The following is a 12,976-nucleotide window of genomic DNA, read 5'->3' on the forward strand; positions in this document are numbered from 1 at the left end:
AATACTACCTATAATCTCCCATCTCAGAATACCATTGTATTACTTGTATGTACATAACATTAGTCCAGATTGCTCAGATTAGTTATCGAAGCAGCATATTGACTTCCTTAACTGTATATACACTACATATGTGTAGCCTATAAGTTACTAAGCATAAGCATTTCTACCATTAGAAATTCAATAGTTCCCAAACCATCATTATATCTTTGTGTAGCATAATGTGGTTATGTTATTAGAAAAGATTGTCATATCTCTAATCTTTGTTTAGAAAATTGACACACATTTTTTCCAAATTCACAGCTAATAATTAATAGATACATGGAATAAAAGACTCTTTCTGGTTGTAAAAATTAAGTGCATTTTCATTCTTGAATAATTTATGTTCCTTGATAGCATGAGTACACAACTGAAGTATATGTTGGAAAATATTTTTTAACTTAATCACTAAAAGTGTATATATTTCTACAGAACTTGTTCTATATCCTATGTTTGAAAATTTTTTTAAACTTAACCACTAAAAGTGAATATTTTTCTACTGAACTTTGTTCTATGTATGTCATGTACCTATTTCTCTTCATTTAACATTAGGCATAAAATAAAAATGTAAGAAAATAGCATATTATATATATTTTATTTTGGTGTTTTGAGACAGCGTTTCTCTGTGAAACAGCCCTGGCTGTCCTGGAAATCACTGTGTAGACCAGGCTGGCCTCTAACTCACAGAGATACCCCTACCTCTGCCTCCTAAGTGCTGGGATTAAAGGTGTGTGCCACCACCGCCCAGCTATATGTTTTAATTAAGAGGAGATTTGATATAACTGTATGTACCCAGGGCTGGAGAGATGGCTGAGCGGTTAAGAGTACTGACTGTTCTTCCCAAGGTCCTGAGTTCAATTCCCGGCAACCACATGGTGGCTCACAACCACCTTGAACGAGCTTTGATGACCTCTGCTGGCATGCAGATAGAAGATTGTATACATAATAAATACAATATTTAAAAAAAATAACTGTATGTACCCAAATTAGGCAGAAATCTCATATTTTCTTCCAATATAAATATGTTACAATTCCAGTTTATGTACAATTTCTTGTTTATAACAAGTGTACACATTTTAGTAATATATTATGGAAAACTAATTTAGCATAATATCACTTTCATTTTGGTATATCCATTACATCTAACTACCATTATATACTTCTTTGTTCTTGACCCAGGATGTTTCAAATTTTACCTAATTTCTTACAAATAAAAGTTTGCAGAACTTATTGCAATGTATATATAAATATGATCACTCATAAGAACTCAGCATAATACTTCTAAAATAGCAATATTCATACTAGGGGTCAGACCTCAGGCTTTGGAATGCTAAGCAAATACCCTATCACAAAAGCATATCTCTTACTTGAATTAAATTTTTAACATGTTTTTCTTATAATACTTACATTAATTTTGATGAACTTGCACCTTTTTGTCAATTTCAAAAATTTTGTTTTAATGTATTCATGATTTTTAGACATCAAACAGTTCCATGTGGTATATTTTAAGACCAATTCAACCATTAGTGCTTGAGGCTAAAATATGCTATGATAATATCTTTAAATCTTAATCTTATCTATCTCATTCCCAATAACCATTTAAATATTATATGCATTGTTTCATTCCAAAAATATATTGCAGGGAATGGCCTTTACAGTTTAGAGTATAACTTGCCTGTGATTTAGACTTACTTAGCTATTAGGAAAAGGCACATTAAATAGAATTGAAGAATTACTCACCTAGTTGAGTCTCCTGTATTGTTAGTTTACTTTCCACAGGATACAAAAGCTTGGGTGGCTTATCAGTCAGAGGAGCTGAAAAATAACAGAAATAACAATACAAAGAGTTATGCTGCGTGAACTGAAAACTTAATTTTCCCAACATCTTTTCAAATAGTGTCAAAGTACTCTATCAAGTAGTAATCTCAAGCAAATCATTTTGAAGAGGTGTTTTAGATTTTTACCGTATAAAAGGCATATGAAATATATGTGACATGTACTAAAATTTTTGGCATAGGATCATTTAATTCTTGTTAATTCCATTATTACTTTTCACATGTTAATCACTTTGCTTCAAAATACACAATTTAGTAATGATTTCCTACAAGTATATTATCTGATTGGGGAGGCAATCTGGCATTAGTTTTGAGTAAGTATAAAAATGAACTCTCATGCAAAGTAAATAGATTTAAGCCATATTAACCCGAATGTTTTATTATTTCTGTTGCATTTTTGTGGTACTTGTTGCTAATTTACATGCCATAGTCTCTTTGAATTTAAGCTTATACACATTTCCTTTCTGTGCTCTTGTCAATTTCAATTATCAGTCAATAAATCAAACAGTTTGCTGTGATGCTCTCTATGGAGAGATGTTTCCCATTGTATGCTTCATTTCTAGCTAAACTATATTCTCCGAACTATAAACAAATAATCTGTTCTTCATGAAGCCTTTTCCCCACAAGGTCTGAGTGAGTTGCCCAGGTCCCTTGAACCATCACTGCAACTTGCTCTCTGCAACAAGTACAGAAATGGTCGATTAATGGGTTGCTGAACTAAATGCTTTTGCTTCAAGGACTTCTTTCTTGTTTGCCAAGAACACATGCCAGCATGGTTGATAATTGGAAGGCTGATTTAGGTAGAACAGCCAGGACTTGGCTACATGTACTTATCGGCAGAAGATTCAAGAATTCAGGCTGCTTTAGCAGCTCGCCACCATCTTTAACAAAAAAGTTACTGCAAAAGAATGATGCACACCAAGTTACAGAAACAGATGTTTTCAAAGTTTTTTATTTAGGAAACCAACCTCATACATGATTTTTATTACTTCTATTCCTAAATAATTGAGGAAAGTATTCATCCATCTTTATTACTGTTTAGGTTCTGAAAATGGAGTTGCAAAGAAAGTTTGGATAATAGAGTGAAATATCACTTTAAAAGTCTCAAAGATGAAATTTCATGTCTAAGTTATCTTAAGAAAATTATCTTGACACCTAAATAATCTTTTTATTTGCTGAGTTTTTCAAAATATGTAATTATTGAACTAATAAGTCATATTTCTTAGACTCTTCTATCAAATGCTTATAGTGAACTTAAATAACAAATGTGTGGAATGGAAAAGATCATCACCAACCCCACATCTGACAGAGGACTTATATCCAAAATATATCAAGAACTCAAGAAACTAGACATCAAAATAATAAATAATCCCATTAAAAATGGGGTACAGATTTAAACAGAGAATTCTCAACAGAAGAATCTCAAATGGCTGAGATAAACTTAAAGAAGTGCAAATCAAAATGACTCTGAGATACCATCTTACACCTGTCAGAATGACCAAGATCAAAATGCTAATAATGGCTTATGTCAAAGAGGATGTGGAGTAAGGGGAATGATCCTCCATTGTTGATTGGAGTGCAAACTTGTACAGCTGCTTTGGAAAACATTATGATGGTTTCTCAAAGAACTGGAAACTGATCTACCTCAAGATCCGGTGATACCACTCTTGGGCATATACCCAAAGGATGCTTAACCATACCCCAAGGATACTTGTTCAACTATGTTCATAGCAGCCCTATAATAGCCAGAATCTGGCAACAACCTAGATGCCCCTCAACCAAAGAATGATAAAATAAAATGTGTTATATCAATACAATGGACTATTACTCAGCTGAAAAAATGACATCATGAAATTTGTAAGCAAGTGTATGGTACTAGAAGAAACCATCATGAGTGAGGTAACCCAAACCCAGAAAAATAAACATGGTATGCAATCACTCATAAGTGGATATTGAATGTAAAGCAAAGGATAACCAGGCTACAATCCAAACCCCAGAGAAACTAGATAACAAGGAGGGCTCTAAGAGGGATGTATGGATCTATCTCGGAAGAGGAAGTAGATGGAATATCTTAGGTAGACTAGGGTCACGGGATAATAGTGGGGATTGAATGGGGGAATGGGAACATGAGAGATCAGGATGATCAAGTTGTGGGTAGGATACAGCGGGAGAATGATGGGGGAGATATCTTAATAGAGGGAGCCAATGTGGGGTCATGGAGAAACTTGGTGCCAGGGAGGCTCCTGGGAACCCACAAGGATGACACCAGCTAGGACTCCTAGCAATAGTGGAGAGGATGCCTGAACTGGCGTTCCCTGTAATCAGATTGGTGACTGCCCTAGTTGTCAACATAGAGCCTTCATCTAGTACCTGATGAAAACAGATGCAGGGATCCACAGCCAAGCACTAGGCCCGAGCTCTGGGAGTTCAGTCGAAGAGAGGGTGGAGGGACTGTATGAGCAAGAGAGGGTCAAGATTGTGATGCATAAACCCACAGACATAGCTGACCTGAGCTTGTGGTAGCTCACGGACTTTAGGCAGACAGCTAGGGAAATACCATGGGCCTGACCTATGCCCTGTGACAGTTGTGTAGCTTGGTCTTTTGTGGGGTCCCAAGCAGTGGGACCAGGACCTAATCCTGATGCATGAGCTGGCTCTGTAGAACCTATTCCTTATAGTGGGATGCCTTGTTTATCCTTGATGCAGAGGGGAGAAGCTTTGGTTTTGCCTCAGCTTGATGTGGCATTTTTTTGTTGATTCCTATAGGAGGCCTTACCCTATCTGAGTGGAGACAGAGGAGGAGTGCATGGGAAGTAAACGGGAGGTAGGGGAAGGGAGCAGGTGGAGAAGAGGGATGGGAAATTGTGACTGGTATGTAAAATAAATAAAAATGTTGAAAAAAGAGATTAAACAATACAAACACCAAAACAACTTTGTGATCTATATGGTCCAGAGAATGAACTATGGTAGCTTTCTTTTGGTTTTAATAAGTGAGCTTATTAAGTCTAGAGTAAGACAAAGTAAAAGAAAAACTAGTAGAGATAGATAAATGATATCCAGATAAGACGGAAAGATGGTTACTTGTCTTCCAGAGGATCTGATATTCATGTAGCTCGCAATGGTGTGTGAATCCATCTCCAAAGAATGTGAGGTCGGCAGCTTCCTTAGACAATTGAACTCATATGTATAACCCACACATAATTAAAAATTAGTTAAAACAAATCTTAGAAAGATAGTAAAACATCATTAACTTAGGTAATCAAAATATCTAGTAGAAACTAAATGCTGAACTCCCCCTTAATATAGTCTGCTGGAGTTGGGCCAAGCAGATTCCTCTCAGGTGAAGATTGCTAGTAAAAGAATAAATAATAGATAAAAGGTAACATTATCAAACAATAAACAAATATCTATCAAAAAGCTAAAGAAGCCTCCTTTAACCTGGAGTTCCCACTAGAATCCTGGGCAGAGCAAAATGTTCCCTAATATGAGGATTCTGAGTAAAAGAACACAGATAAAGATGGTATCATTAATATGGTACTCACAACATCAAGCAGAACCCAACTTGGGAAGCTGCAGCAAGAGGAAGCTCCAAAGAGAGCTTTCCATGGCTGAGTACCCCATGGCAGAATACCCAAGGCTGGACTCCCAGCTTTTCTTTCCCATTACAAGTACTTTTGTATCATGGAATATGACAGTAACATACGTTGAAAATTGTTTACCTTCTAGCTGTTCTCAAAGACACAGTATTTTATGTGTTGGTTGTTTTGCACTCCCTGTCACTATGCTGGGGGGAGGAGACAACCTATACCCAGACAAGGGGTCTCGAAGGACATTCTGAGACAACCGTGTTTGGGTTTGATGTGAGGGAGAAGCAACCCTGCTTTCAGAGACATGATTTTGGACACCACATGATGATTTACCAAAACAATGTACATTATGAACAAATACTAAAATAGTTTGTTTAGTAAATGTACTCAGTTAATAAATCTCATGGCTGTAGTTAGCAGTAGATAATGTGACAGTTTACTTAGAATCAGCTGAGAAAAATGTTCCTTGTACAAACACATCCCACACTAGTCTGTGATAAGAGAGTGAAATGTATAGAGAAAGAAACTAAAATCTCTATGTAGCATATGTGTTCAGAATTATAAAATACTTGGTGTTTCTTTACATTAGCCCATTTGTCTCTTTTGCATAATGCTACATATTTTACTTTTCATAATTTGGAATGTGGCAAAGTCCAAGTTAACATATAAATTCTTCAAGCTTATGTCATAGGATCATAAGGTGTTTGAATTAGAGAAAATTCTTCTCATTAAGTCTTTATTTTTAATGTTAAAGCCACATTTCTAACTCAAATGATTTACATAGTATATATAGAGCAGGCCTTTTTGTATTGAAATTTCATGTGGTCAGCACCACACCTAGTTTTGTTTATCTGTCTTAATTTCACCTACTATTATATTTTCCAGGACCATGAATTTTCTTGGAATTAACATTATTTCATGATTTTCATCCATTGTGCTTATATCAGATTCTCTCTAACTATTTCTCATATTAATGAGCACCAAGGCTGATTATATATCCTGTGTATTATAAATAATAGCACCACAATAAAAATATATGGAACACCTGTATGGCTGGATTGTCTGGCAGTTGTCTTTTCTGTTCTTTGAGTAGCCTCCAAATGTTTTATAGTGGCTTACTAATTTACAGTCTTATCACCAGAGTTTAAAGGTTTATCTTATCCACACTATGGTAAATATGTTATTCTTGTTTTTAGTAATAGCCATTATGTCATTCCAACATTCAATTTATATATACACGCGTGTACACATGTATATATATATGTATATATATATTTGTATGTATAACATTATAATCTGCCAAACACTGTGATTGTTTGGAATTTTGGAGGATACACGCTAACTCACAATGCTTTGTTATTTAATAATAAAACATTTTGGATTAATTCAACACATTTGTTCTGATGGCCAAGAATCTGTGGTGCAAAAAGATCAAATGCTTTGCCAATAACAATGCAATTTGAAGTTAGAGTCTTCGGTAGATCTTTTCTTCTTAACATTTTGTTATGAGCTCTTTGAAAAGTCTGTCCTGCAGTTTTCCCTCAAGGTGTGTACAGTCTGCTAAACAATGAAAATTTCCAATTAAGTTATCACAACACCAAGCAGAGAGCTGTTGCAGTGTAATCTGTCATAATCTAAAATTGTCACATTTTGGTGTTATGTTATGCTATGTTGTATTATGTTATGACGGATATCAGTTTGAAACTTTCCTCTTATAATTTACCTTCATTTGATAAATCGGAAGGAATGAAACGCTCCTGACCCGACACCATAGTACAATAACTGTGAATAGGAGGTGGTCACTAAGGTTAGGATGTAACTCACTTTCCCAGTATTCCAGAGTCTAACAAAATTTATTTCTGCAAATGAAGAACATTCACAGAGTTATCCTTTCAGGCATATTATTATGCATAACATATTAGTTTAACTTAATTGAATTGAGAGATGACAGAACTGGGAAAAGGCAGTAGTTCTAATGGGTATTGCAAATGGATTCTAGACAAGCATTTGTTTCCTCTGTTTGCAAAGGCAGAAGCAGATCTTCTACGTCTGAAAGCAATACTAAAGAGGAAAAACAGAAATCACTGGGGCCTTGGGTAGTAGATGAGTAAGGAGGCCACAGAAATCTCTGGGGCCTTGGGTAGTAGATCAGTGTTTACCATGGTGTATGAATGAGCTTTGGGTGCCCATTCCACATGGAGGGATGCTCTCTCAGCCTGGACACATGGGGAAGGGCTTACGTCCTGCCCTGGATGAAATGACAGACTCTGGAGATCCCTCCAAGGAGGGCCTCACCCTCCCTTGGAATGATGTGGGGATGGGGTGGGGGTCTGGGAGGACTGGTGGAGGGACAATGGAGGAGGGGTGGGAGAGGTAGCTGGCATTGACATGTGAAACATACATGTTTATAATTTAAATAAAAACATATATTGAGGGAAAAATGAAAAAACAGGTCATTTTTTACTGTTAGGACAACAGGGGTCCCACAAATACATCAAGCTACACAACTATTGCCCACATGCAGTTTGGCCCTATGCAGGCTCAACTGTAAACATCTATGCCCCAAATAAAAGGGCACCAACATTTGTAAAAGAAACATTACTAAAGCTTATATTGCACATCAAACCCTACACAGTAATAGTAGGAGACTTCAACTCCCCACTCTTGCCACTGGACAGGTCTGCCAGACAGAAACTTAACAGAGAAATAAGGAAACTAACAGATGTCATGACACAAATGGACTTAACAGACATCTATAGAACATTCTACCAAAACATAAAATAATATACCTTCTTCTCAGCACCTCATGGAACCATCTCTAAAATTGACCACATAAACTCTGTAACAAAGCAAACCTCAACAGATACAAAAAATGGAATAACCTCCTGTATCACCATGGCTTAAATTTAGAATTATACAACAACACTAATTGTAGAAAGCTTACAAACTCATAGAAATTGAACAATGCTCAACTGAATTATCACTGGGTCAAGGAAGAAATAAAGAAAGAAATTAAATATTTCCTAGAATTCAATGAAAATGAATGCAAAATATATCCACACTTGTAGGACATGATAAAAGCAGTGCAAAGAGGGATGTTCACAGCACTAAGTGCCTACATAAAGAACATGGAGAAATCTCACACTGGTTATTTAACAGCACATCTGAAAGCTCTAGAACAAAAAGAATCAACCTCATCCAAGGGGAGTAGAAATAATCAAATTGAGGACTGAAATCAATAAAATAAAAACAAAGAAAACAATACAAGAATCAATGAAACAGAATTGGTTCTTTGAGAAAATCAACAAGTTACAGAAACCCTTATCCAAACTAACCAAAAGGCAGAGAGAATATCCAAATTAACAAAATCAGAAATGAAAAGGGTACATAATAACAGAAACTGAAGAAATCCAGAGAATCATTGTCATACTTTGAAAATCTGTACTCCACAAAATTGGAAAATCTAAAAGAAATGAACAGTTTTCTGGATAGGTAACACATACAAAAAATAAATACAGACCAGATAAACAATTTAAATAGGCCTATAAACCTCAAGGAAAGAGAAACAGTCATCAAAAGACTCCCAACCAAAAAAAGTCCAGGGCCAGATGATTTCAGTGCAGAATTATACCAGAATTTCAAAGAAGAGCTGATATCAATATTCTTCAAATTGTTCCACACAATAGAAGCAGAAGGAGACAGCTGAGGGGAGCTAATGGGAGCTCACGGACTATGGGCTGACAGCAGGAGAACTTGCATGGGACCAAAGTAGATCCTCTGAATGTGGGTGACAGTTATGTAGCTTGATCTGTTTGTGAGTGGAGCCTTGTAGCAGGACTAGGACCTATCCTGGGTACATGAACTAGCCATTTGGGGCCCATTCCCTATGGTGGGATATCTTGCTTAGCCTTAATATAGGGAGGAGGAGGGTCTTGGTCCTGTCTCAAAGTGGTGTGCTAGACTTTGTTGATCCCCCAAGGAAGTCCTTACCCCCTCTGAGGAGTGAATGAGGGGGTGAGGAGAGGGGGAGGTTGGACTAGGAGAAAGGGGGGAGGGCAAACTTGGGTTGGTATGAAAATGAAAAATATTTTTAATTAAAAAAAGAATAAAAGAAAAGCTATTGAGCATCAAAGTCCAGGAAGGGCAAAGTACACTAACAACTTCACATACAGAATAATATTGTTTTACGAGTCATGTCAAATGACATAACTAATAATGTATTTACCAAAACACATGTGCTAAGGAAAAAGAAAAAAATCCATCTGACTAGATTAGATACTTAGTATTATGCTCAGTTTGATACGTTCTGCTTACAATGAAAGCAAGCACATCCATTGATTCACTTATTCAGTAAGTCTTTCTTAAGTATATCCTCTTTTTTAAAGCTGTTCTAGTTATGAGGGCAGATAAACAGTTTTAAAAGAGGTTCACAAACAGTCATGAACCAGTATACATAGGGCTTACTTTTTTGAAGAAAGGATATTGATTTTATTCTATGCACTATAGGAATGCTTTTGAGGGGGACATGTGGAGGTGAGTGACTATGTTAGCATTTAAGTACCAAAGCTTTCAGACATCTTGATGTTTGAGTCTAGCAGGACTGAGGTGAATGGAAATCAGAGAAAAGTGGGAAGGCAAGTTGGCAGGCAAGCAGAACAATATTGAAACAGTTCACAAAGAGCTCATAATTGTGGTGGCAGAAAAGGCAATATTTTTTCCCTTTAAGTACTTATTTGGTAGATCTCAACAATTTACTGATGAATTAGATGTGGAATCCAAATGATTATCCAAGACTGAAAGGATTCTCCAGTTAAGAGGCTGAGCAAATATGTGACTACCATGTCATCTAATGATAGTAAAAGACAGCATAATGAATTTGTGTTTATGAGAAATAGATATCAAGGGATCTTTTGTGTGTATGACTCATTTCTATGGGATATATGTGAATATGTTGTATAGTGTACATGCCTATCCACATGGAGGCCAGAGAAGAGTGTCAGATTTCTTCTTCTGTCACTCTTGGTCTTAATTTTTTTTGAGACAGGGTCTCTCCGTGAACCTGGAGGTACTGGGTTTTGTTTTGCTTTACTGTGATTCTAACAGCCAGATAGCCTCAGAATTCTTTCTTTCTCTGTCCCTCTGTGATGGAGTATGGTGTAGGTGGGACCACAGCCAGCAATTCTGTCGGTGCTGAGTTCTGAACTCCATTCCTCATGCTTGCACAGCAAGTGCTTCTAAGCATCGAGCCCTATTTCCGGTTCTGAAGAAATATTTTTTTATGAATGAATCCAGTACTTTATTTGTGAAAACCAATTTAATTATCAGTATTTTCTATTTTACAAAATTGAGTCACATATGGATAAATAATTTGGTTCCAAACCTGAAAAAGCAATCTTTTCAGTTTCTTACTTCAGACTAATATCATATTAATTTATTATGAGACGCGGTTACATTAATTCAACTATCATTCACAATAATATAAAGTAGACTCCCAAGTTTATTTTTCAACAAAACAATCTGAGTCATTGTGAAAATTGTTAAGTATTCTCTTAGTTCTTTGTTATGTAGGACATATCCAAAGGAATATCATTGCTTATATTTTTCTTACTTTAAAGCATTTCATCCTTAGCCATCCGGGAAATGCAAATCAAAACAACTCACTCCTGTCAGAATGGCTAAAATCAAAAACACCAATGACAATTTATGCTGGGGAGGATGTGGTGAAAGGGGGACACTCCTCCATTGCTGGTGGGAGTGCCAACTGGTTCAGCCACTTTGGAAATCAGTATGGAGATTCCTCAGAAAAATGGGAATAAACCTACCACAAGACCCAGCAACTCCACTCTTAGGCATATATCCAAAAGATGCCCATTCATACAACAAAGATGTCTGTTCCACTATGTTCATAGCAGCTTTATTTGTAATAGCCAGAACTTGGAAGCAACCTAGATGTCCCTCAACTGAAAAGTGGATAGAGAAAATGTGGTACATCTACACAATGGAGTACTATTCAGCAGAAAAAAACAATGGAATCATGAGATTCGCAGGCAAATGGATGACACTAGAAGAAACCATCCTGAGTGAGGTAACCCAGTCACAAAAAGAGAAACATGGCATGTACTCTCTCATATATGGATTTTAGACATAGATCTGGGGAGTGCCAGCCTACAATCCTATGGCCAGAGAGTCTGGGAAACAGAAACTTCATTTAGTGGCTGATCGAAGAAGAGGCAGACTCCCTCGGTTAAGTACTGAGCTGAACTCAAGAAAGCCAGTAACAGAGAGGGAGGACTGATGATCAAAGGGATTAAGACTGGGCTGGTTTAATCCCCAGAAACAGCTGACCTGACAAGGGTTAACTCTTGAATCCCAGGCTAATGCCTGGGAATCCAACAAGGGACTGATCAAGAACCCCTGAATGGGGGTGTCAGTGTGGAGGCCTAGGTAATCTATTGAGCCTTGGGCAGTAGATCAGTATTTATCCCGAGTATACACATGGACTTTGGACTCCCATCCAACAATGAGAGATGCACTCTCACCCTGAACTCTTGGGGAAGGGTCTAGGCCCTGCCCTATATGAAATGACAGACTATGGACACCCCATGGAGGGCCTCACCCTCCTTGGGGGAATGAGGGAATAACAGGGGGGTTGGGGGGAGGGCACGGGAGGAGGGGAGGGAAAGGGAGAGGGACCTGGAACTGACTTGTGAAGCAACCTTGTTTCTTATCTAAATTTAAACTGGAAAATAAAATTAAAAAAAGGAAAAAATAAATGCAACAAAACATAATAGAAAAAAAGCATTTATTACGAGGTACACAGGGGAAGTTATGATTAGTCACTTTACAATATTCCATTAAGCACCCAGGTAAGAAATTAAAAGTGTTGTTTTTATTGATTTCCAAGAAGAATATATCAAGAATATAAAGGAAAAACATTCAGCAATGGAGTTAATGTTATCATTTTGGTTCTCTATTTTTCATGTGTATTTCCATCTTAATCTCCAACTTATATTGTATATGTCGCTGTTTGACTCATTCAGACCATGGCAAATTCCACAATTCATTCAAATACCTACTAAACCCCAATTCTGGCAAAATGAGCAGTAAATAAATAAATGAATATAATAAACAAAAGAAAAAACATGGAGGGTAAATAGCAGATATCATGGGTAGATGCAGAGTAAATAAATAGTTTTAATGTTTTAAATTCCATTCTTAAAACTCTTAAAAATCTCACTGGAAATTTTGCATAAATGCAGTTTGGATGAATTCTAACTGATTGCGTATCTGATTTTAAGCATTTAAAATAAATTGATGTGTGTATTCAAAGCTAAAGTTAAAAACATTGAGAAAAAGGAAACAATGCATAATTATCTAGTGAAATTCTGACGAACTGTAGGAAAGGGATGCTGATTGATATAAGAGCTATAATCAGGAAGGTGAGCATGCCAATTACTGTTTTCACTTCTGTCAACAGAGAAGAAAAAAAACCCTAATGGTTACTAATTAGCTTCCCGG

The 12,976-nt window shown here is 36.6% G+C and overlaps 1 protein-coding gene across 3 annotated transcripts in view; it reads right to left on the reverse strand.

The window, feature by feature from the left end:
- The window catches only part of Il1rapl1 (interleukin 1 receptor accessory protein like 1), a 1,266,931-nt gene that overhangs the window by 313,135 nt on the left and 940,820 nt on the right, over positions 1–12,976 (reverse strand). For all 3 annotated transcript variants that reach the window (XM_040744190.1, XM_021232992.2, XM_040744191.1), the window contains one exon: positions 1,777–1,851. In XM_040744190.1, coding sequence (XP_040600124.1) covers positions 1,777–1,851 — 75 coding nt within the window. The remainder of the gene's footprint in view (positions 1–1,776; positions 1,852–12,976) is intronic.

Source organism: Mesocricetus auratus, unplaced genomic scaffold (genome assembly GCF_017639785.1).
Source record: "Mesocricetus auratus isolate SY011 unplaced genomic scaffold, BCM_Maur_2.0 Super-Scaffold_100003, whole genome shotgun sequence".
In the NCBI taxonomy this organism is placed as follows: domain Eukaryota; kingdom Metazoa; phylum Chordata; class Mammalia; order Rodentia; family Cricetidae; genus Mesocricetus; species Mesocricetus auratus.